This window comes from Balaenoptera ricei, chromosome 12 (genome assembly GCF_028023285.1).
Source record: "Balaenoptera ricei isolate mBalRic1 chromosome 12, mBalRic1.hap2, whole genome shotgun sequence".
Taxonomy (NCBI): domain Eukaryota; kingdom Metazoa; phylum Chordata; class Mammalia; order Artiodactyla; family Balaenopteridae; genus Balaenoptera; species Balaenoptera ricei.
Genome location: NC_082650.1, coordinates 34911988 through 34938332, shown reverse-complemented (window position 1 = coordinate 34938332; position 26345 = coordinate 34911988). Strand labels below are relative to the sequence as shown.

General features: G+C 34.5%; 1 protein-coding gene across 4 annotated transcripts in view; it reads right to left on the bottom strand.

The window, feature by feature from the left end:
• Positions 1–26345, bottom strand: part of PTPRK (protein tyrosine phosphatase receptor type K) — a 553733-nt gene that overhangs the window by 85982 nt on the left and 441406 nt on the right. For all 4 annotated transcript variants that reach the window (XM_059941247.1, XM_059941248.1, XM_059941246.1 and 1 more), the window contains exons 9-13: positions 22646–22755; positions 21405–21606; positions 17796–17901; positions 8255–8528; positions 5259–5295 (exon numbers count right to left, since the gene is read on the bottom strand). In XM_059941247.1, coding sequence (XP_059797230.1) covers positions 5259–5295; positions 8255–8528; positions 17796–17901; positions 21405–21606; positions 22646–22755 — 729 coding nt within the window. The remainder of the gene's footprint in view (positions 1–5258; positions 5296–8254; positions 8529–17795; positions 17902–21404; positions 21607–22645; positions 22756–26345) is intronic.

Here is a 26345-nt window from a genome sequence, read left to right as displayed (position 1 = left end):
TCAAATGTCAGTTCAGACACTACCTGCTGCAAGTAACAGATTACCCACCAGTAGTGGTTTTGATAATAAGGACATTTATTATTTTCACACATAAATATTTGGAGTTAAGGAGTTCCAGCAATGGGTATCTCAGCTCAGAGTTGTTAGGGCTTTGAGTTGGCTTATTTGTTTTCTTTGATGTTCTCCTCTTTTTAGCCAATTTGGTTCTCAACTTTCTAAATATCACATCCTTACAAAATAATGCTCAAAATAAGATGGATGGGTTGGGGGTAGTCTCTGCTATCTCTCCTTTCCAAAAGTCAGGAAGAAAAAATTTTCTTGGAAGACCAGTGATTATCAAAGTGTAGTCACCTGAGCAATGGCATCAGTCTCAGCTGCAAACCTGTGAGAAATGCACATTCTTGAGCCCCTCTCCAGGACTACTGATTCAGAAATTGTGGAGTTGAGGCTCAACAATCCGCTTTAACAAGCCCTCCAGGTAATTCTGACTCAAGCTAAAGTTTGAGAATCGCTAATTAAGACCAATCTGATTCATCCCGAGTCTGAGCTCACCTTCCCTGAGCAGCGAAGGTAATTTGCCCTCAAGGTCTTTGCATGTGTTCCTTCTGCCGTGAAAGCTGCTCCCCTACATGGGTCCCTTCCTCATTTCCTTCATCTCACCAGTGTGTCTTTCTCTGATAACTGTATACAAAATAGCAATGCCCTAGACACAAGTCCCAGCATTCCCTATCCTCACTTACTGCTTTATTTCTCTGCAAAGAATTTGTGTCTGGTCTGTTTCCCTCTACTGGGATTTAAGTTCATAGAAGTTAGGGCTTTGTCTATATTTATTTACTGCTCTATCCCCAAGGCATAGAACATTGTTTGGTGTACAACAGGCATTAAATAAATGCTAAATACATGACTGGCATATTGATATCCAAATGAAATTGGAAGAAGTCAAAGAATGGTTAATGGGTAGACAAACAGCAGTTTGCCAAAGCAAACTATTTACAAATGGAGATTTGGAATAAAATCCATTCTTGACTTGAAAACTTAAGGGTTTGTCACAACATAAAAAGTAGCTGTATTTCATTAACTTAAGAAAAAATCCTCTTTTTAACCTTAAATGCTATGTTCAAATAAATTTACTTATATTACACTTTTCTGTTCTATTAAACTTGATAGCTTTTATTGGAAATGGACAGATTTTACCAACAGAGGAACCTCCATCGAAATTAAAATTTTAAGTTACCAGTTTTCTTCTAAAAAAAAAACCAGAAATGCAGATGAGGGGAAATTGGACACAATCAAAATAGTTTCAAAATGTAAACTACTTATATAAACAGATTATAATACTTTCAATTTCATATACTATTGGTCTTATTTCTTAGTTTTATTCTAGGGAATTATTTGATATCTTGATTACTTATCAATGCTTGCTTGCTTATAGAATAATTTTATGTAAATTGAGTATGTGGTTCCATAAATGATTATTTATATAATGAGAATATTTTAAATGATATAATATGCTAGATATTATTGACCAAGATAAAATAAAAATTCAATTGAAATGCATCTCTTGTTAGTTTAATATGAATAAAGCATATTTCCTGAGAACTACTTTTGAAAACCCACTGAGTAATTTCTATTATAATCATATAATATTTTCATATTTAAATCTAACCATTAAAATATCACTCACTGAATAGTTTCCTTGAGAAAAAAATAAAAGTTATAGTGGTACACATTCTTTATGGCACCATGGCACAAGATTCTTAGCTGCTAATTTACAAATAATTTTGTGGGTGTATATCAGTTTCGAGCATTGTTATAAATTATATGTAAAAAGACATAAAGCAAACTGATATCAGTGGTCAGTTCTTTCAGTGGTCAGAGAGACTTGTGCCTATACATGTTGAGCATGCAAGTTGCACGATGCTCTTCACTGGACAAGTGACTTTCCAAGCTTGGCCCTTTTTCTTGATGTACAAAAGAAACCTTTCCTGAGACTTATTCTCCTTTTTGCTTTCCAAAGATAGCAGCGGACTAAATTCCTTTTCGTATGTTTACAATTTTGGTTTTGGATATGCTATTTTATAAACGGTATGACTTTCATGATTTCCAGTATAATTTAGATTAACCCTTCCACTCCATTCCTGACACATATCTTCTCAAGGACTTCTTAACTAAATGTGAGTCAGAGAGCAGGACCAATGATCCCAACCGCAATGAACCTAACTCCCAGAACGCTTCTTTTGTCTCATAATATATATTCACATCACTATTTATTTTAGACATTATGACGTTGATTATTCATATGTTTTCTTTACCAGTCAACGTATGTATTCTCTTTTTTTGTTGGCTACCAACAGGTGTGACTTCCAAGAAGGCAGGAAACAATCCATTACATTGGAAATTTTTTAGAATAATTTTCACAAGTCAAAATATTTTCAAAATGATCATGCTATTCTAGTGTGTGGGCTACTTGTTCTTGGCTTTTAAATTCTTTCACATTTCCCACAAGAATTTCCAGTGCCCTAAGTCAGTACAGTGCACACATTTTTAAAAAAATTTATTTATTATATTTTTATTTATTTTTGGCTGTGTTGGGTCTTTGTTGCTGCACGCGGGCTCTCCCTAGTTACGGCGAGTGGGGGCTACTCTTCGTTGTGGTGCGCGGGCTTCTCATTGCAGTGGCCTCTCTTGTTGAGGAGGATAGGCTCTAGGCCCACGGGCTTCAGTAGTTGTGGCGCGTGGACTCTAGAGCGCAGACTTAGTAGTTGTGGTGCAGGGGCCTAGCTGCTTCGGGGCATGTGGGATCCTCCCTGACCAGGGCTCGAACTCGTGTCCCCTGCATTGGCAGGCAGATTCTTAACGAATGCGCCACCAGGGAAGCCCCAGTACACACATTTTGAGTATACACCTTAATAGGTTTTTGCCTATGTATACAAGACACCTGTGAAATATTGAATCATTCCTTGCCCAGAAGGTTCCTTCTTCGCTTCCTAGTCAATATGGTTACGTCATTTAATAAGTGTATCTTCAACATGCCCTGCCAGAAACGTTTTAATTTTCATACTGAAAATTTTTATACCAAAGCTGACCATACTTGTATGCTGTTAGTTTAAAACATAGTCAGGCAAAAAGTAATTTTACCTTAATAATGTGTTTTTTTTCTATGTAGAAAAATGCTAAGTGTCCAGAGAAGGCATTACATTAGATCTGGATAGAAACATATTAAAAATAAACAAATTAAAAAAAAAAAAAAAACCCTTACTTTTTCCCCAAGTAATCTCTATCATGAAAACTTAAGTTTCATTTTTATTTTTATTTCTTTCATTACTACATAACACAGATTATGTCCTTCTGAAGCAAGGTACGAAAGGATTATGATAATTATGGTGATGATAAAATTGCAGTTAACTCTTAACTGATAGTTATAGTATACTAGGTACTATTCAGGCATTTTGTATATATAAATTATTTTAATCTTCACAATAATAGTAAGGGGTAGGTACTCTATCATTCTTATTTTTAGAATGAGAGGTTAAATATTTTGCTCAACTTTAAAGAATAGTAAGAAGGGGCAAAGTCAGGATTTGAACCCAGATAGTCTGGGGCCAGATTTCTTTCACGCAGTAAACCACACTGTCAACCTGAGACCCAGCTGTACAGCAGGGCTAGATTATTAGGTAAAGAAGAAACTACCACAAATGGACCCTATCTTACTACCTCTGAGTTTCTGGCAAATATTCTATGCCACATGGTAAATCTAATTTCCATAATCCCAACTCTCCTGCAGTCAAAATATAATGATATTTGTCATCATAATTTTATTTGTATTGAGCGTGGGACAAAATGACACTTAAGCTTATATAAATGCAAATAATTAAATAGCCGAATAAGAAAATTTTAAATTTTAGAATCATTTATCCATATCTAAAAAACTTCTCACAGGCTGACATGAGACCATTTTACATTTCTGGTTCTATTTCAAATCCGGAAAAGCATAGGTCCTAAATGCCATCTGCTATTATCTTCTAAAAATTTCAACTTTAACTCTTGATCCATATGCCAAGCTTTTAAAATAAAATAAATGCCTATACATTATATGCATCTGTATATACTTTCTCTTTTCCTTCATTTAGGATTGCTTTATTGGTTAAAATATCATGAGGAATCTCAGTATTTGAATTGAAAAAGTGTATATTTTTTCTCTTCTGTGAAGCTTTTTTATTACTCCTCATGAGTCAAGGGAATAGTCTTTTGTTATTGCCTTTACAAATCAAGAGTATAAAACAAATGCTTAATTGAGCAGATTGATGATTAGATGGAGAAAAATGATGAAAGGAAAGATGCCAGCACAAACAGAATATGGCCATTCATTTTTACTCCAAATGAATCAACTACTGCTCATGAATGGGGGCCTAATACTAATTCTGGCAGCAAACCACCCAAAGCACCAACCCTCTGTGGAGCCCTACCTCTGCATGCGAACAGCTTTTTCTCATTTCTCTTGCTAGAATACATACACCAAGTAGCTCTCTCTCCCTTGTTGGCACAGTCAAATAACTCTTAAGTGAAGGATTATAAACATTGTGAATGCAGGAGACTTTCTCCCACTCTGAACTCTAAATATTCATTCAAAGATGAAAATGTTTTCTCTTAAAGAAACAAGGCAACTAAACTATAATATGCAATATCAGGAGGAACAGCCTTGGCTATTCCCAGATCTAATTTCTTGGCATCAGTTGGATTAAAAAATTTTTTTAAATAAAAAAAAAGTAAAGCATCTTCAATCAAACTGCACTACCAATATGGACCCGTCTCTGTCCATACCCTTGCATATGCCTAGACTAGCTCCATCTTTTTGTGTTTGATTGTCTACCACAGAAAGTAACAGAGGTTTTTAAATAAGGAATATGCTATTTTCAGCTGATATTGCTGAGCTTTTCCTAATATGTTGGCTGATCAGCAGCACAAGACCTTTCAGATACTAAATGGCAGAAACAAGTCCTTCTAAAGTTTTCTAAATCTTTCCTATTCTCAAAACAAGACTCCAGTCAAATACTAGAGGATGGAAAGTATCACTCCATTACATGTTAAAGACACCCAAGTGAGTCAGAGAACTTGGCTGGCAGTTTAACTAGGCCCTACTACAAATACTCTGTAATAGAAGTGCCACCTTTAATTAGCCCTGAAACAGGGAAAAAGCTCTTTCATTTTAGAAAGTTGGCGAATGGAATTTGGGGAAAAAAAAAAAGCAAACCTCTTACCTTTGGTAGCAATTCTTACACACTGGGTTTTAGTTTCCTGAGGGAGGAAAAAAAAAAAATGAAAGAAAACGGTCAGTTATAGATATTTCATAAACTATAACTAGTATGAAGATCAATCTGGGGTTATAAAACAGGTTTATAAAGAATAGAATAGCGGTATTAAGGACATGATTCTTTATTTATGTTCATGCAGAGATCTTTTAAAAATCTAAAATAACTTTAAAAAATTTTAGTATTTTCTAAAGGTGTAGGTATCTGTCTTCACCTTGTAATGAAACAGGCTATCTTGTCTGGGACAAGCAGTATAGCATTCTATTTGCATTTACTGTACTTTCTGAATGATCAGAAAGAAAAATGTATTTGCAAAGCTAATACAAATCAGACCCAAATATAAATTTCTTTCTGTTTTTTAAAAAAAATATTTATTTATTTATTTGGTTGCACCACGTCTTAGTTGCAGCAGGGTTCCTTATTTGAGGCATGTAGCCTCCTTAGCTGTGGCATGCGAACTCTTAGTTGCGGCAGGCATGTGGGATCTAGTTCCCTGGCCAGGGATCGAACCCAGACCCCCTGCATTGGGAGCATGGAGTCTCATCTACTGCAGCACCAGGGAAGTCCCCCAAATATAAATTTCATTTTCACCTCATAGCTGTAGACTCAGACCAAAGCTGAACATTATATACTTTCACTTGGATCTCAGCATGACTAAAGAGCTAAATGATGAAAGTTAGAAAGATCATCAAAAAATTGCATCACAGTTGCAGCATATTTTATCTGTTCTTTTCTCCTTTTTAATTTAGTTGTTAGGGATTAAATATTTCTTGGTGGGATTATTTTCCTCCTCTTGCTAGACAGATGGGATTGAGGAAGTAGAAGTAGAAATGGTAAAAGACAAGACATTTCAGAATTTTAAAAATCTCTTTTTCTTCTGTTTTTAAATGTTGTGGGGGGGTACTAGGGTGTGGAACACAGCGCTAGGTCTGCACCTCATTCCTTCAGGATTTAGTTCATTCAGCTTATATCTTTGAATGTACAAGAGGTTGGAAAAGATGTTAAAGACAGTGAACAAAACAGAGGCTATCCGTTTTCAAGGTGCATTTGTAACTCCATCTTGAGCAGTTCTATAGATTGATAAACCAAGACTTTATATACTTTTCTCTTAGGCATTTGTTATTTTTAAATTAAACAAAATAAAGCATTGAGGGGGAAATTAGTAATTAAAAATGAAAATCTGCACTTCTATTATTTAACTGTGACCTGAAGCCTTCCTAGTAAGCTCCAAGAAACTGTTTCACATGCCCATAAAGGCTCAAAGGGACTTTGATTTCCTAAAAGCAATTGCTGTTAAGTCTATCAGGATTACCAGCCTCTGCTGACAGGAGCCATGTCAATTTTAAAACTTTTTTCCAAGATAACTGTGAAATATATTCTTGCTACTCTGTACTTTGATTAAACCACATGTAGATATATTAGCAATTAGAAGAGAAAATTCATATCAAAGCTTTTAAAGAGTGCCAGAGAAAATTCTTTGTAAGTAACAGACATTCATTAACACTTCTCTCATACCACAGACCAAGTAACAAAAGTTAATTTGGAATCTCTCACCTTTCTAAAGATGAATACCCAGACACTGAACCATGCTACTTTATACCCAGAATGGAATAAAACTTCCATGGTTGTCTCTTTTTTGAGCAGTCCCATCATGGTAGTGGCATGGAATGATGTGTGGGTGGGAAGTGGGCAGCCAACTCCCACTTAGGTAAAAATAAACTAGAAGATGAGAAGAGCATTTTAAAACATGAGCAGCCTCTGGCTTTGAAGTACATCTTAGAAGATGCTGTGGCATTTTTCTTTCCATATACTGTAAACCAGCCATGCAGGTAAGCACAAAGATAAAGCTTTCATTCAAAAGCAGCCAGTCAATACCCTAAGTTCTCACGGCCCCTTACAGAAATGCAAATGGATTGTTATATCTTCCAATGAAACTCTTCCAAGATATAATAGGGCTTTTGCAATTGGATAGCACATATTTCACATCTGCCAGTTACCCACCTCAGGGACTCAATTACCCAAACCCAGCAATTTCCTATATAGCTACAAGTACATAAAAATGTCATTCTTCTATTGAATTTTAAGTTGTAGAAGGTTTCTACTCTCAACATTTTTTTTTTCTACACTGCCCTGCAAAAAAAAAAAAAAAAAAAAAATGTTTTAGGAAAGAAAATCTTTCAAGAGAAGAGCATGAGACATGAAAGGCCAGGTTATTTCCCCACGTATGGAACCACTGGTAGTTTCTAACTTCCTGTTGTGTTTCCCTCTTCAATACTCATTTGGGATCCATGGCAGTGTTCAAAAACAACTGTGTCCAGAATGGGAAGAAGAAGGGCAGCCAGGGAGACGGAAAAGAGACTTCTTTAACCGCACAGCATTCCACCCTCGCCAAGCTGCCTTCTGTTTCGGTTTTGTCACGATATACCTCAGGCGCCCTATTACTTTGTAATCAGAGGACTGTTACTAGTTATTTGCTATTTGGCTTGTAACCCCTGAAAAGTTTATAAGGGCTTATTAGCCTGCTGTGGAACACGCATTCTGTTTATCCTGCAGTAAATTTAATCTTCTGAAGCGTGCCACTATTGAGCAAAGAAGACAAAACAATGCTCCATATTTATTGGGGCTGGAGTCCCGGCAGCAGCACATCCACCTTTTCAAATCATTTTACTCACCATTGCCCTTGTGGGCTTTCCTGAAGAGCGCTCAAGGAGAAGCAGTTACCAGGAAACAGGAATGCTGGGCGATGTAATTGGCATGGGGCCCCAGCCCTACAGTAGGCCCCAAACCGTGCATGTTGCTGGGAACAGAAACAACACACCCCCTACACACCGATTGTTTCTCACTTTTTATTTTTTTCACCTGACAAATGTTACTGAGTATTTATAAAATTCGACAGCAGCTTTTCCTCAGGTCAGTGAAGAAGCAAAATCTTGGAGGAAGCTCACCTTCTCCACGCTGCTCATTGCCTGGAAATAGATGTTGTATCCTTTGCGTGGAGCCAAAGGGGGGTTCCAAAAGCCCTGATAGGTCCTATTATCGCCCACCGTGAATGGGGCAGGTTCGGGAAGATTCCCTGGGGGTAGTTCAGCAGCGAAGTAGTACGGTGCACCCCCATTCATGGCATTTTGGTATGTGACAGGAACCTGGTAGCATTCCATGGCTCTGGCTTCTCTCTTGGTTCGGTGAGGGTGCAGTTCCTCCACAACAATCTGATAGGCACTTTTTGGAAAAAGAAAAAAAAAAAAAAAGCACACATTTAGAGATTCTAGATAGTGAGATTTCTCAAAAAAGGAACAGGGTACTTAATGTCAACACGCAACGTTTCAAAGTCTTTCAAGTCAGACTTAACCTCCTGCATTCTGGTTTTCAAGCTATTTCGCAGTAAAATAGAATTTCACATGGATTCTGCTTCCCTCTAACCCCAATGTAATTACTAAGGACCTGAAGAAAAAAAAAAAAAAAAAAAAGACGAATCACCACAGAACTCTATGCATTTTTAAATGTTGAGAGATGAACCACCCTAATAAGGAACCTGACATTAAGCAGAGACACATCATACATTAAGTTCTTTGTCTGATATTTTAAAAGGTTTAAAGTTAACATTTTCCTTTGAAATCATAGTGTGGAAGGCCCAGCTCCAAGGCCCAACAGAGTGACTGCCTCAGGGCGGGGCTTGAAGCCCCAGTTTGTGATTGTCATCGCGTTAGAGACAGAATGTGCTGACAGGCTTCTCCACCTCTTGACCTTGCCATGGCATCAACTTCGGCTCAGAGCTATGCAGATCTAAAGCACAAGTGACACACTGCAATACAGGCACAGATGGACAGAAATCTGTCCTCGCCACCGAAATAGACTGCCTCCTTCTGCTAGAGTTGTTAATAATAAAATGTTACAAATTGTAGGAACAGATGGCATTTGGCCTATTAAACCTCAAACTTAAACCTTCTAATACCTTTCTTAAAAGTCTTAAAACTTTTCTCTAATAGCTAATCTTTTATAGAGGAAAGGAGAGAGAAAATAATGCAACTTTAAAATAAAGATCTGCCTCATCACTAATTAAAATTTTAATCAATTTCTGCAACTGGTATATTAATAATTTTCTTTGTAGAACATTCTTTAGGCAAACTGTTTTTAGGTAATGTACAACTGAGAAAATTGACATTATCAATATATTTTTATATATTTTGTATATTACATATATATTATGAATTTAAAAGAAATATATTTTAAAATTCCTGACAATTATGAGAGAAGGCACTATGGTCACATATAAATTAAATATAAATAAGCTGTGTGTAGGGATGTGTGTTTGAATCTTGAATTTCCAGGCAAATATGCTCATTCTATACAGAGAAACCAGTTTCTATTCAAGGGATCTCCAGCAGCAATAGAATATTTTCTTTAATGAACTTCCAAAAAATAAAGAAAGGCGAGAGAGAGATAAAATTTGCATCGAAGGCAATTAAACATTAAATTTTATGCCACTTTAGAATCTAGTATAAAACTCTAACTTAATATAAACTCTGTTATACCTAGAAACAGAAAACTTAACATAGATTAAGAGAAAGGAGCTTTATAAATTAAAGATTTTCTTTTCTTCCTAATTATTCAAGTTCCCATTTTCCATTAAAATAATGCTAAGAAATTGGTAGGTTGGTATCCATCTCCTTTCCTTTAGAAATAGGACAGAAATTGTACAAATGTCAGAAATTGAGATTTGGGCAAGTAACTAAGGCAGAATTCTATGTTATTTGAAATTATATGTACTGCATCATTCTCTATACCTCTGCCAAGTTGGGTCTCTAAGCTCCAGGGAACGCTATTGTCAAGATACATGCTCTCTGAGGGGTCTGTGGAGCAGGCACTTGTCACTTTTAAAATATAGGAAATACATAAGCATAGCCCTTGGAGAGAAAAAAAAAAAGGAGCGAGATCATAGCTGACATATGGTATGTTAGGCAAACCTAGTCTTTTCTTTTTCTGTTTATTTTTAATTTAGAATCTCTATTTGTATGTTATACATCTGTGTATCCTGTGGATACATACATATGTGTAGATAAACTCTCACATGCACACTCCTCAAATAAATCTAACCTTATATTCTTGCGCTAATGGGCAATAATAATAATTACCCATCCTTGTTAATCATTTAACCTAATCTTTAAAAATAAATTCCTTGTTAATTAGTCCATACCTCTAGAAAAATCCAGAACATCTGGTGAACATTCAGTCTTAACTAATTCTATTAAAATGACATAGGTTGTACATTCCAAATTAAGGAACTTCACACAAGACAGCTTGTCTCTTCAGATCTATTAAGAACAAAAGCAAACTGCCGATGTTGGAGGGGAGTAAAGGAAGAAAAGGTACGATCTGCTCTTTGGGAAAGATCTCATCGAACTTGAGATGGAGCCCCAAACTAAAAATTATAAAGTTCTTTTTAAAATAAATGATCTTACCTTCATTGTTCAATTTGTCTGAGTAGGTTGTTCTTTACCACATATTCCACATTTTTCTAAAGTTGTTTTTTCCCTGCTACTTTCTTATTTATCAATACAAATTAATTAAAGGACAGAAAATAAGGAATGGGAAATCAAATTAGAAGTGACTTGACTGATTACATGCAATGGGTCTGTGCTCTTTCATCCTTGTGGGGTCTAATTACCTAATGGTACTTAACTCTAGCAAGATCTAAATATTATTTGAGCTTAGTACTCTGGCAAATTTAAATATTCCAAAGCCACTGGATAGTTTTATTCACTCTACCTATATTTCATATTTCCCCATTCCTTTTAATTAATTTTTAAAATATTTCTACAATTAAGTTAAAATCAATATACTGGCATCATGAATCTTTACTTAATACTCAAAATATGATTTCTTTATGTCAAAAAACTAAAAATGATTTCACTATACTGTAATTTAGTTTGATTAAACATTGGTAGGTAGTCATTTTTAGTTTTTTAGGAGGCCAAATAATGACTTCTCATCATACAATTTCCCTTCAGTTATAAGACTGTAAAAAAAATATACACAGGGATTTTGCCATTAGCTCAAAGCAATTATATGATAGACATGGTAGATATTCTTCATTATTTAATGTTTAAAAATGTTGGAGATGAACTCAAAGTCACCTATAACAACCTACAATGGATTTTTTTTTTAACCCATTAGAAAGTATACCCTCTGTGATTCCGGTTTAAGTTTTCGCTTGTACAACTTCTAGGTGATATCAAATAACAAATTATACAATTGTATACTTCCTCATTTTTTATCTAAAATGTCCGCTTAAAGCTTCAGGAGAAAGTCCCTAGCTCCAATGTTTTACAGTTCCTCTCATCGATAGACTTCCCAAGATCTCATAACCACCATTGTTCCTACTGACTGCCCCAATGCCAACATTTTGATAATGCACAGAAGTAAAGGTTTAATGACCATTTTGGTGCACATCACATTTCCTGCTCTCCATTTCTTCACTCCTTAAACATACAATCCAGGTCTATCACAACTTTCCTATTTCTGTAAGAGGAACTATTAGTTCCTGAATCAACAAAGCTCAAAATGCTGGCATTAAGTTTAACCAATTTTATTTTTAATCATGTTCTAGCTCCCTTGCAATATACCATTTCTTTTCATCCCTATTGCTTCCATCATTAGGGAGGTATTTATAACTTAATGTTCATATTACTGGTCTAGTTTTCTTGCCTTCATTTTCTCCTTCAGGTAATCTAGGCACCCACCTACCTAACCATACATTCTGTCAATTATCTTTTGAGTATTCTCTGTATGCCATGAACTGTTCATGGAGAATGCAAAAGAGAATCATTTTGAACACTGCTGATATTTTCCTAAAACACCACTCTGGACATTAACTACTCTTCTCCAACACTCAGCTTTGTCAAAATTATGTGATGCTCTCCCATTATCAAAATCTATTCTCACTACACTGGGGTTAATATCTTACCACATCCTGGTATCTCCATCTTGCTCTCACTACCTCCTAATGTATATCATCCATCTCAAACTTGTATGACCATTGTTACCTAAACATACCAAATATACTGTCAAAGAGTTTCCTCCTTTCTCCTTTTCTAGCTTTTCTACTTCTGACATAAAGCCTTCTCTAACTAGTTCACTCAGTCTCCTAAAGCCAATGGAAGTAATTCTTGAGGTAGAGGTAACAAAAGGGTGAACTATGGGTAGAACTCAGTCATGTGGGATGCCTTTTCAATTTAGTCCTTAATCCACCCACAAATGATAATGCCACAGATGCACTGATAGGTACCATCAGTAGTATCCCTCAGGAATTCTGGGGTTGAGAAAAGGCCAAGAACCACTGTCTTATAATATTTATTGCTTTTATCACTACCATGCTATGTTACAAATATTATCTGGTATTATACTATTATAATAGTATCCATGCACCATTTTAAGTGCTGAGGTTACAATAATGAGCATAGTAGTAAAAGTCTCCCCTCTCATGAAACTTACATTTTACTAGGGAAATATAAAAAAATAAAAATAAATTTTTTTAAAAACTACACATATGTTGAAGAGGGGATAAAAACAATAAAGAAAAATAAATCAAGATGGGGCATAGGGAATGACAGGATGAAGAGTTCTATTTTATAAGCAGTGGTCAAGAAAGACCTATGTGCCCTTTAAGCAGAAACCTGAAGGAAGAGAAAGCTTCAGCTTTGCGGGTGCTTGTATTAGTTATCTCCTGCTGCATAACAAGTTATCCCCAAACTCTGTGGCTCAAAACAACAGGCATTTATTATCCCACAGTTTCTAGGGATCAGGAACTTGGGAGTGGCTCAGCTAGGGGTTCTGGCTCAGAGTTTCTCAAGGTCACAAAAGTTGTTGGCTGGGCTGAAGTCCTCTAAAGGCTGGAAAGAAGATTTAACACAAAGGGCACACCTCCTCATGGTTTCTGTTAGAAAAAAAAATTCTACCTACTATGATTCTATAGAATAAACATTAAGTTAAAATAACATCTATTCGATTTTATTTGGACCACATGACCTGTGTGCCCATAAAATGGGCCAAAAGGATTATTTCCATCTTTGTTTAAATTTCAAAGCACTTTTATCTGGAATTCAAGTAAGTTCTGTGTCATGACAGTGGCAAGAAAAATCAGATGCAACTATTTGATCTCTTTAAAATTCTCAGATGTAATGAAATATTCTGCAGATCTATGAGGACGGTAGTCCTAATGTTTCAAGCTGTGTATATGTGACCAACTGACCCAGGGAATAACTCCAACATACAAGTTTTGAACTCCAACTAAACTCAGTTCTATATTCTGATCCGTATTTCTGTTAAGCTAATACTGAGCATCAGACAATTTCTTTTCCTAATATAACTGTGGAAGAAATGATGGTTTTGATGGCATTTCATGACTATATCCTAGTTACCTATCTAAAAATATATGGTACTTAATATTTTAAAATGCAAGTTTAGGTTTTACCTACAAAATAAACATTTAGTTATACCCTAGAATAGATAGCTTCCTGCCAGCTTAAAATAGGTAGAGCTTATATTTGGAAAATGCTGTGATAAAACACACATTCATTATTACACCTTACAATAAACTGAGTTCACCAATGAGGAATTCTTCTCTGTATTTTAGCAATATTCTGCTGCTATTTGAAAACATAGTTACATTGGATCAATCTTTTAATAAATGGGACATTCTACACATTCTAATTTATAATTATACCTACTCAGGTTAGAACTTGAGTTCATTTAAGAAGAATATAAAATGTTTCAGAAAAAAATAAATGATGCATTCTAGGGAACTGATTCCAAATGTGGGTAATATTCATTTTGAATCGTAGTAATGATTGTCAAGTGAGGACAGTTTTCAGGCTAGATCTCAAAAAGTTGGTAAGGAGATTCAAAGGTCTACTTAAGTCAACTTTCAACCTTTAGAATGATTATATATTCAAAAATTAATTTTGTCAAAGAACCACACTTGCCAGAACTACATTGCACAAGTTTTACGTTAGCATATGGACACCATCTTAATGAATACTGAAGAACAAAGTGGTTGGTGATACTGAGTTCTGCATTATTCAGAACAGGATTTTTCACTGGGGTGTACAATATTTTGTACACATCATGACACCTTAGAAAGAAAGCTGGGTTAAAGCATTGGTAAGATAGGCAAATATACAAAAATATTATATAATTTATAATATACCAAAGAACTCATTCCAAAGAGAGAGCACGCCTTTTGTTTGATTTGGGGTAGCAATCAAATAAAACAATAAAAATATTTGTTATTACTTAAAAACCTCAAAAAACCAATATCTTGAATTCTTAGATGACTTTTTGCTCTGTTATCACTTCTAGAATAAAAGCTACCATCATCTCTCACCCATAGTCTCCATTCTATCACTCCTCTCACCAAGCTTTATACACCCTACCACAGTAAAACCTTATATGGGAGGCACAGCCTCACCTGCATTTCCATTGCTTTCATTGTAGTGTGATCCAGTAGCTCTTCTCATTGAGACCATTGGGCCTTCAGGTCTGGTTTACCCTCAGTTCATTCTCCATGTTTCTACTCAGAGTGATCTTTCTATGAATATACAATTGCTCAAGATAGTTTCCACTTAAAATCCTTCTGTGGCCACCTTCAGTTTTTAGACGGACACTAAACAGCCTCTTGCTAGGGCTCTTGCTTATTTCTCCAATCTCAGCTCCTGTTACTTCTCCCACACACCCTTCCTTCTCAATGACCTGAACTACTTGCTGTTCTATCAATAGAACACGCTACACTATGTCACATATCCAGTCTTTCTCTTTGTGGTCGTTTGGAAAGCCCATTGTCCCTTTTCTTCTGAGCAACCTCTCCCCTCTCCTCCAAGTGACCCTTGGCTAAGCTCATTTCTACTTCTCCTTCAAAACTCAGCTCTAGTACCACATTTTCTAACTGCTGTCACTTCACTTATCATACTGCATTGTTACCATTCATTTATGAGTCTACCACCTCCACTTGAGGGTACATACTACATTTCCTTTCATGATTTCTATTCTAAGTATCCATCTCAGCTTCTGGCACATATTGAATGCTATTAAATCAATAAATTTATATGGAAACCATTGGTAATTTTAGCTTTTTTGATACAACTAAACTAAACTAAATGTACAAACTCTGCGTAACAAGGATTTCCTATGCGCTATAACAGAGGCTTTGGAAATTGGAGTTTGTTTGACATTAGGAAGACCAGAGGAGAAAGATTTATATTTCCACTGGAGTTGGAACAAACTGATGGTAAAATGCAGTCTGGCAGAGGCTAGTAGTACTGTAAAGTAGGGGAAGATAGAACCTAGTATTTAGGGCCTGTGATAGCAGACAAAGCTAACAAATGGATACTCTAAGGAGGTTTAGCTAGGTGGTAAACAGGTCTGGCTTTTATCCAGAGGGGAGGTGATGGGCCACAGACAAAGTGGAATGGCAACAAGCATTAGCAGAAAAGAGATTCTGATAGACTGACATAAATAAAAAAGAAATTGGGTAGAAAGTCAAATAGTTTCAAGAATCTGAAGGAAGTGATGAGGATCCAATCAAAGATTTGAAGTACCATAAATACAGTGATATGAAAATGGATTACATCAAATTGCGTCCTCATTTTCAAAGAAATTCGAGCATTGGACAAGATGAGCCTCAAGATCAGGCTCCAGTTACTGGTAGCAGTGTTGAAGGTAGGAATGTGGTCAGAGGAAGGAAGACAAGATTACCCGACTGGATGAGTCAAACAAGCAAAGGAGGCAGGGCTCATCTGAAGCCTAATAGCTTGACTAGACCAGTCTGGTCCTGCCACCGGCCCCCACCTATGGGTGATCCCAAGTAGCTGGGCAAGTCAGTTGGGAAACAGATTTTTTCTTGGTAGTAACATTCTTTTAAAAAACTTTTTATTTTAAAAAATATTTAATTATTTCTTCTTGTAGTATTCCTGGAAATTAGAAATTTTGTGGTAAGTAAATGTAAATAAAATCAAAGAAAGACTTTTGACTTAAAAACATGTTATCGATAATATACTCACTAATACAATAAAGTTTGTGAACACCAACTATGAGCAAAGGATTTACAAGGCTGCCGGCCCCTCTCATCGTCCATGACAAATCTGGGCAAAGGTTTGTGTTTTGTTGTGATCATTTTATCTTTGATTTACAATGCTTAGCACAGTGTCTGGCACAAAATTCATGGTCCGTTAATGTTTGTGTAATAATTTGATTAAATTAATAAAGAGGGTAATTTACATTATGTAGCACTATTGTGCAATAATAATAATATACTGTGTGTGCAGCTCACATTAAGTAAAGCTGAGTTCACTCAAATATCTAACTCTTAAAAGATAATTGCAAGTAACTGGTAGCTCATTAAACAGTAGCAGAACTGAACAACTATGAAGTAAATTTTATCACAGGTAGGAACATGTGAATGACTCTGATTACTGGTCAATAGTAAACGATGTTGAATGCAGGCATTTTCTCTTTCTCCTTTGGATCAGCAATCAGACTCACTCACAGATCACTCATTCATGAATAGCAGTATGGACTTTGCATTTTCAAGTAGCCAGTGTTTCACAAGTGTTTATATTACAAATGTATCCAATCATCTCTTTTTCTCTGGTGTGGTATTACCGTGATTTTCAGCCAGACATGAGGTAAGAGTCTCCTTTATGGACTCAGGTTCTTTTATCAATTTTTTTTCAAATTAACAAAAATATTTCTTCCTTTCCAATGATATAGGATTATTTAAATGGTTAATATGTGCTCATAAGGTCAAATGTATTCATTTTACACATAGAACAAAGATTAATTTTATTTTTTAATGAATATGTAAACAACTTGATATAACTCAATTATGAAATACCTGCACTAATTTCTGTGCCTTGATTTATTTCTCAACAGAAGTATGAAAACAAAAATATCCACAAAATCTACAAGTTTCAAATGGAAACTTGCCTAAGTTTTGGACAATCTGTCTAATTACAAACGCACAGGAATTAAAGTCGTTAGAATGATTTGACTCAATCCCTGAAAATAACATGGCTCATAATTTCTGCAAGATGAGGATAAGGTGGGAGATTTTAATACTGGATAGATAAAGTAAATGGCAAATTGAATTTTAATATTTACTGTGGAATTCCCGATAAGCAACAATTTAGGAATTATAGGTCACATAGGCTGCATTCATTTTAACTATTCTCCTTTTATTTCCTCAAAGCTTCCTATTTTTCAATCACTCATGAAATTATTCATAACAGATTTAATGCAATGGACAGGAGTTATTTTCTCATTCTATACCTGACAAATACCTTCGAAGCTCATATACCATAGATGCTAACAGAGGAAGGGAAATGAAATGGGACTAGAGAAAATAAAATCAAAGAGCAAAGCTGTTAAATGAAACAGCACAGAGAAGTGAATGGTTCAGTTCATGAATATCTCAAAATCCCCTCCCCCTCTTACCTGATGGGTGCACCTTTAGCCTGTGCTGGTCTCAACAATACAGTTATTGTGGTGGCAGTTTCATTGAGAGAGGCATCAACTCCTTCATAGTCAGGTAAAGTTGGAGCTGATAAATGATTAATGAGGAAAAAAAAGTTTCAATCAATGAATAGAAATATATCATAGTTCAAAATGAATAAATGATCCTCACTAAGGGAAAAATCAATACTTAATATCTAAACTGTACCTTAACATATGCCACTGAATGTTAACTCCAGGAACCTAAAGCAGCAGAAGATATGAAGCAAAGATTTGTTGTTGAAATTTAAATTATAATCTGGCAACATGTGACACACACTCCAAACATTTTGTGACGATGTTTTAGCTTTTAGTGTCCTGAGATCGTGAAATCAGCATTGATGGGATGGGAGGAAGGTGTTAACAGCATAGGCCTGGCTGCACCTGGAAATGTGGAGATAGAAATGGCAGGAACCTAGGTAAAGGGCTGCCTGGGAAAGGTGGTGCTGCTTATGACCTAATGGTTGTGGAATGACCCAGCATTAGCCTGGACTGCTTTCACCACTGTGGTCACAATAGAAATCTAGGAAGCATGTTGAATGGGAATGGGAACTTTAGCTGTTATTTACCATAAACTAGTGCATTAGTTGCCACATTCTTGAAAAGAAGAAACTTAAAAATTTTCAAAATATTTGACAATGCTTGAGGGTGAGAGGGCTTCCTAATCTTGAACTGGGTGAATAACTTCAAATGGCTTTTGATTCTTTCCATGCAGAAAGATGTTTAAGGGAGTATATGAACAGTGAAATGTATGCATTAACAGAAAAATTGAGAACAAATAGTATTTAATAAAAATTTTAGAGTATTTCATTCATTCATTCAACGTTTACTGAATATTTATTATGTGTCAAATTTTACGAGACATGCTATAAATATAAAAGCAAATGAAGTGTGGTTTCTGACATTTATAGAATTAAAAGTAGGGATTCACATTTATCAAGCGTGAGAGTCTTATAAAAAGCAAAAAAATTATAGCAAAATTTAGGTCACCAAAAGAGGGGACAGTTAATTAGCCAACACAGTGGTTCTCAAACTAGGGAGATCAGAAGCACCTGGAGGGCTTCTTAAAACACAGATCGCTGCCCCTCTCCCCTACAGTTTCTGATTCAGTGGGTCTGGGGAGGGGCCTGATAATGTACATTTCCAGGATATTTCCAGGTGATCTGGATGCTGGGGGACCACAGCTGTCTAAACTAGTTGATGCTGGGGGACCACACTTGTCTAAACTAGTGTTGGGGATTGGGAAGATGAAACAGAAGACTTCACTGTTTAGGCAATGCTTGAGCTGAATGTTAAAAGAAGAGTAAAAACTCATCAGAAAGAGAATGCATGGAATAATATTCCAGAGAGAGGAATCAGAATATCTGAAGATATCATCACGTGAAAGGACACAGAGTGTTCTAACAGCTACAATTAGTTTGCTATGCCTGGAACTTCGGATTCATGGGTAGGAGTGGAGGATGGGAGGGGCCATAAAATGAAGGGCCACAAATGCTAATCATGCAAGGATGTTTGGGCTTTATCATATTGGATATAATATACTTGATTTTGAAAAAAATTAAGGAAGAAATATATGTTGTACAAAGATGAATAGAAAAAAACACTGGAGCAAGGCAAGTCTAAAGGCAAGGATGCTGCTTAGAAAGATATGTCAATGATCTGCTCAAAATATGATCCAGATGGAAAGAAACAGTTTAGAAAGAGGTAAATTATCTGAGAGTTATTTACAAGTAGAATCAACAGATACTATATAGGCATAATATGTATATGAGTATAATTTTATATGGGTGTATAATATATATGTGTATTATACATACACACACACACATACACATACATGTAAACAATACTGCCAAGCATCATGCCTCCAATAACTTGATTTCACTTTAATTTAAGTTGCTTTTAAAATGCTGAAAGATAGAATTACTGGACTCAAGGGATAAAGAACAATATATTACCTTAAAAGTTCAAGTGAGCCTGAGAATCACACTAACCATAAATTTCATTAGCCTTAGCTTGATTACTATGTGTTCCCAAGATACAGTGATTGCAACCAAGTTTTAAAGTTCAAATCAAGTATCCATGTACGTAGGTTGCTTCAAGTGAAACTGCAGTTAAATAACTCAAAGAAAATGCTAGGTGGGTGTTCTGGTCTTTATAAGTTTTTTTACTCAATAAAAAAAAAAATTGTGTCTGGACCACAATAAATTTTGGCTCTCAATAATGTTCATTTGTTCAATGTTCTCAGTTTTATAAAGTTTATGTAAATTTTGTACATATCTCTGCTGAAGGATCTTATTTATAGCACTATTACTAATTCTAAAGGGTGGGAAATATGTTTTACTATATTATCATATCACCAAGTCATATTTTCTAGTAAAATAATTTCAATAAATATTTAAATTGATGATTTAGAATTGTTCCATCAAGAAAAGAATTGGCAATTTTAATACCTTGCTATTTTCTAACATAATGAATACTATTTTAAAATTCTTTTCTATTAGACTATTAAGATATATCAAATGCTATGCAAAAGGAACCATAACTCATATTGGAATAATTTTTTCCATGACATAAATTTTTAAAGTTTTATATTATATTCGAAATTTCCAAATAAAATTTTAGACTTAAAAAAAATTAGAGTATGTGGTTTCTTTCTGATTCAAATTATGTATTTTCAGAAGAATGGTAGAGATTTTTTAATGATGTATTATGATATACCACCAATATATGCTATGTAGAACTATAATAAAAATGAACATGAAGGAACAAAAAGACTTTACAAATTCAAAATTAGTATTTTAATATATTAAGTGGTTGACCCTTTAAAACATTTATTTTTCAAATTTAACTTTTCAGTTACATAAGTAACATATATCCGTTTTAGTAATCTTAAATAAATAAGATAAAATATTAATACACATACGCTGGGGTAGATACAGGGCATATTGCAAAGCTAATTCCTAGCAAACTGTGAAATTGTGAACATAACATAATGTGAAATTTAATTGTATTTGTTAATCAACCTAAAATTCTCCTGCACATTACCATTCTGAAATTTAGATGAATTTATGTGAGATCTCTAAGAGAAAGAACAGTTCATATTTATTTGTCATAAAATTATCAGAATGTCAGGGAAAAATGGAACAGAGAGACAAAGTATGTAGTACTGCAAGGATCTTCTACCATGCTTTTGATAAAATCCATTTACAGTAAAGATCAGATACCATTAATAATTACCAACTCCTCAAACGTATAATAGGTTTTTAATATGAACTTTCATAATGAACTTTTAAAAATTTCTAATTAAGATATAATATAGTCTTTAAAAATACCTTTGTCAATTAAAAATGACAGAGATTTTGAGATTTTGGGGGTTTGGACATATAACAAATAATAAACTGTATTCAGATAATTCTTTAAAGTGCCTTCAATCATGACTAATTATGTTAAAGATTCAATAAATGAGGTGAATTACACTCAGTGTATATGTGATTCTCTAGGACATGCTATTACAAACCAATTCTGTTTGCCCTGTATTCATTTGCATACCTGAGATATTGGTGGTCACATTGATGGCTGTGGCTGGCCCAAAGCCTTTGACTGTGCTGGCTCTTATGAAAAACTGGTAGGTGGTTCCAGGATGGAGATGCATGAAGACATGGTGTGTACTGTTCCATAAATTTGATACAGTCTGGGGAGGCCCAGCCACTGGAACTGCAGGATCAAATGATCTTATGCTGCTGTAACTGACCTGTTTTAAGAAATATATTTCCTATTACATATCCAATATAAGTCATAATACATTCTAAATAAACCCCCTTTAAGTAAGATAGCGTTCAAGGGCATCTGTGTGGAATGAATCACATTTTTTTCACTTCTTTTCCTTCTCTTTTTGATATGGTTATTTCACTGTCATTCTGTAGCTATTGTCTGTCTGTCTATTTATCTATTCATCCACAGATAAACCTAGAGTTATGTGACTGGATCAATATACATCTATTTTCTTCCATCAAAAGATAAATGAATATTCTTAAATATGAATATATATCTATATATAATCTTACAGACATATATAATATAATGCATATGAAACCCAGAAAGTCCCACCAAAACTGCATCAAGAAGAAATAGATAATTTGAACAGACCAATCACTAGAAGTGAAATAGAATAGTTTAATAAACTCTCTGCACACAAAACTCCCCATTCCTGTGATGTCCTCTGTTGCCAATAGAAAGTAAGTATTTTATGCTATAATCAATATTGACTACCCAGGAACAGAACTACACATTTGTGCAATTAAAATGATGCTTTCTTTTCTTCTTTTCAGGTTCTCATATTTAAAAATAAGGTAATGATTTATATTCAAAGTTGAGATGAAGCTCTGTAATAGTCAGGTTTATGATATATTTTGCTTTTTAGGTGTTTCTTCCCTACTCTGAAACAACTGACATTGAATGGCCTCTCCTAAATCATAGTATGAAATATGAGTTTCTTAATTTTATAAAAGTTTATTCTTTACAATCACCAGTAAGTCTGTTTGACAAGGCCCATCCTACTTCTCTAAAACAACAACATTTACTTAAGAATTTGAAAACTCTAGGTGCCATATAATATTTGTTTTGATGCTTAATTTTGGAATAAAGGAATTTATAAATTAAAACAGAGAAGAACTAACATTGATTTTAATCCCCAATTCTCACTTACTTCTTTTCCATTATTTTCCTCTAACATTTTCTTTTACTCTCCCCTTCAATCCATATTTCAATAAACTTCCTTATTTTCCCAGTACCTCATATTGAGTGATGATTCCATTTGGATCCAAAGGTTCTTTCCAGTTCAAGAAGATCTTATTTTCAAAGGATGTTCCTTGAAGAGAACTGACTGGTACAGGGCCAGGCACTACAAATAAATACATTTTTGGTTATAAGGATCCTTATATCAGAAACAGAAAAAGTAAACATATAAGCTAAACAGGTTAAAAGTAAATAAAATAAATAAAAATGTGTCCTTAAAAAGAAAATAAGCTGTATGGCAAGTTTTTAATACATGGGAATACATGGGAATTCAAAGTAAATCAATCTATAAGCTTCTAATGCAGATTATGTACAACTGCAAAGTTATTTTTATTCAGAAGAATATTCTATCACCTTAGAGAGCTGAATAAATTGTGTAGTCTAGTTTTCTCTGTTGTATACCTCTAATGACATGAAGATCTCATTTGTAATTCGTTTCAAGAACAGAGCTTTCCCTGAAAGATTTCCCTGAAAGATTTTTTGAAGATTATTATAAGCCCCTCAAGTGTCTCCATAAACAATGTTCATACAATAATAAATTATAATAATAATTAACACTCCTTAGACTCAAAAGCCAAACTATATAGTACTGAATTGAAATGTTCATTAACAGTCAATCTGACTTTTATAGCTGTACTTATTACATTTCTATAACTTAAAAAAAGAGCATTGATTATTACAATTTTTAAAAAACTCCTTAAGATGAATAGGTTTTAAAGTCATTGCTTCAGTCTTTCAAATGAAATTCCCTTTTTCAAAGCTAAGAATCCAACCATTTTATAACACTGGACTTGTTTAGAACTCAACTATCAACATAACTGGTTTTGAAGTGTCCCCAGGTATGACAAGATTTGAGAAACCATTCCAGTCCTTATTTGCAAATGTCATATAACCCAGTGGCAGCAATGAATGATGTGTCAGCTTCTATAGACAAAATACAAGATACGAGATACTTTTGTTATTGTGTATTTTCCTTGTATGTATTTTATTTAAATATTCGGTTGCTATTTATTTACATAAATATCCAGTTTCTTGTTCTCATAATGCTTAAAAATATATCCTATCCATCCTACTTTGCTTAAAAATATGCTTTCTCTTGAAAATATCAACCCAATATTGGGCAAATATGTTTTTTAATTAATATTTTTCCTTAATCTAACGTTTCAGTGAACTTTACACATGACATTATCTAGAAATGTAGTTTCAGAGTACACAGCAATTTTGTGAGGACTGAAATAAATTAAAAATCACTGGATCAAAGTAAATGCATTGCAATGTGGCCAGCAGCATCAAGAAATTCTGAATGGTATGTCAAAAGAGTAAGATTTATTTCAATCTACAAGCAGATGATGAATGATGTTATGACCTCTGGGAGAGCCAACATAATTTGGCATATTAATAATGAATTCATAAAGGAAAAAATCCACAGTAAACAGAAAAGATGCTAGGACTAAACTCCAGAAGATATATTCATGCATCTAACAGCCGAGGGCTTGGGGAAAAGTTAACCTAAGGCATCCACTCCCCTCGACCCCCAGGTCCACAGTATTGGCACAGGCTATGCAGTTATCGAGTCAGAGGGCCCGTGATGGCCCCTGTGTGTAATCTGTGGCATCTGCTGAGGCTACCATGGGCCTTGGTTTGTTTCCTAAGAGAGTACCTGTTGTTTCCATTCCACTCAAGTGACATAAGCTTACAATTGTAGTTAAGGGAAAGTATTTATTTGCCTCTCCACAACTCTCATAGAGGGTGGCTGTTGCGGGGAGGAGGAAGTAAAGCCCCAACTAGTGAGTAAATGTTTATTTGATGGTATTATAATTACTACCTGTGTTCACCAAACACGATTTGGTCAAAAAAATAATATGAAATGGCATGGATATGTTTCAAATTGTTCACAAATAAGGATAGTTTTTTTTAATTTATTTTTTTTAATTTTATTATTTGAAAGCTATAGATGGTATTTTATTTTATTCTATTTTATTCTATTATTTTATTCTATTTTATTTTATTTTTTGGCTGCACTGTACGGCATGCAGGATCTTAGTTCCCTGACCAGGGATCAAACCTGTGCCCTATGCATTGGAAGTGCAGAGTGTTAACCACTGGACTGCCAGGGAAGTCCCAAGGATAGTTTTAAATGTTTGTAAATTCTACATTGAGAGAAGGGTAGAAATGGAAAGTAGCCTTCCTGGAATTTGTGTATTTCTCTGCTCTTCTTATACATGTTCTACTTTGTCAACAGGATTCACTTCATATACTTATGGAAAAGTTTGTGGGAAAATTATAGCCAAGAAAGTTCCACACTACTGATCTTGCACTGAGACCAGTATAGTGAATGAGAAAAAGAATTACACTTAGGTGAACTACAAAACACACACATAAAACATGTGGAGGAAAGGGGTGAGGGCACAGACAAACTATATTCAATAATTTTCTACAGACAACCTGTATTCAATAATTTTCTATGTTTGAAGGAAGACAATTCTATATACAGACATCTATATGTACATATGATTTGTGTAAATACAACATGAAGTTACTAAGACCATCATCATGGCAGTCTTCATAGTGCAGGAAATGTCCTCTCACATTTCCACATCAACAACTTTTAATGGAGACAGAATGCTGACTTTTATTCCCCTGCTTGTAATTTATTTGAGAGCTGTTTCAGCTAAATTTTTTTTTTTTTGCACATAAAAAAGTCCCTTATAACTCTCAAAGTGGAAGAGAGGAAAATGAAATGTGGGTGGGGCAAGATTACATTAAATAAGCTTTACAGCCTTTAAAATATAATAAATGTACATTTAAAAATAGCTTTGTATTAGTCAAAAAATGTCCCCAAACCAGGCTTTTCTGCTGAGCTAACTTCACAATATTGATTTTTATGATTGCTAGAATAAAAAATGAAAACAAAATCTCTTACACAAAATTCTACCCGTGCATTAAAAAATACATGCAATAAATTAAATATAAATTCTACCTTAGGGTTCTGGTGGGAAATCATTCTAGCTTTGCTCTCATGGTTTATGGATGTACCCAGAATTCTTTTCATGAAATTATATTCTTTTATTAGATGGCTGATAATTTATTATTTTTCTATGTATATAGGGCAGCAATAATTTAGCAAGACTGACTTAATTAGATCATCGTAATCCATCGATCTTCCAACAATAGATTATGATTTAGATATTCTGTCACCCCCCCCCCCAATTCAGGAACATTAAGACACATCAAGTACTCTATGTAGAAACTGGAGTTTATAATGAGCAGATTTGGAGCCTGAATTAATTGCAAATACTTCATAGAAAGCTTGTACTTCAATCATTTAGTCTTATATATAAAGCAAAAAATTTAAAAACCCTTACAGTAGAAGGAATTACTTTGTGACTGTACTACCATGAAATAATAACATGCACTTCAATATCATTACAAACAATAAAAAATTCTTCAAAACAGAGGTTAAAATAAAACATAAGTAAGAAATATTATTGAAATTAGACCAAATAGTTAATGCCATTTTACTTTTACAAAACTATTTCTAGATGAAATAAATAACACAGTCATGAGTTTGATCAATTTTAGGACCTAATTTAAATTTCCATGGCAATTCACTTCCTGATTAGTAATCTAGTCGTATGTGTATCCAAAAATACATTAAAAATTTTAATGCAGTATGAAAAAAGATTATATAAGCCT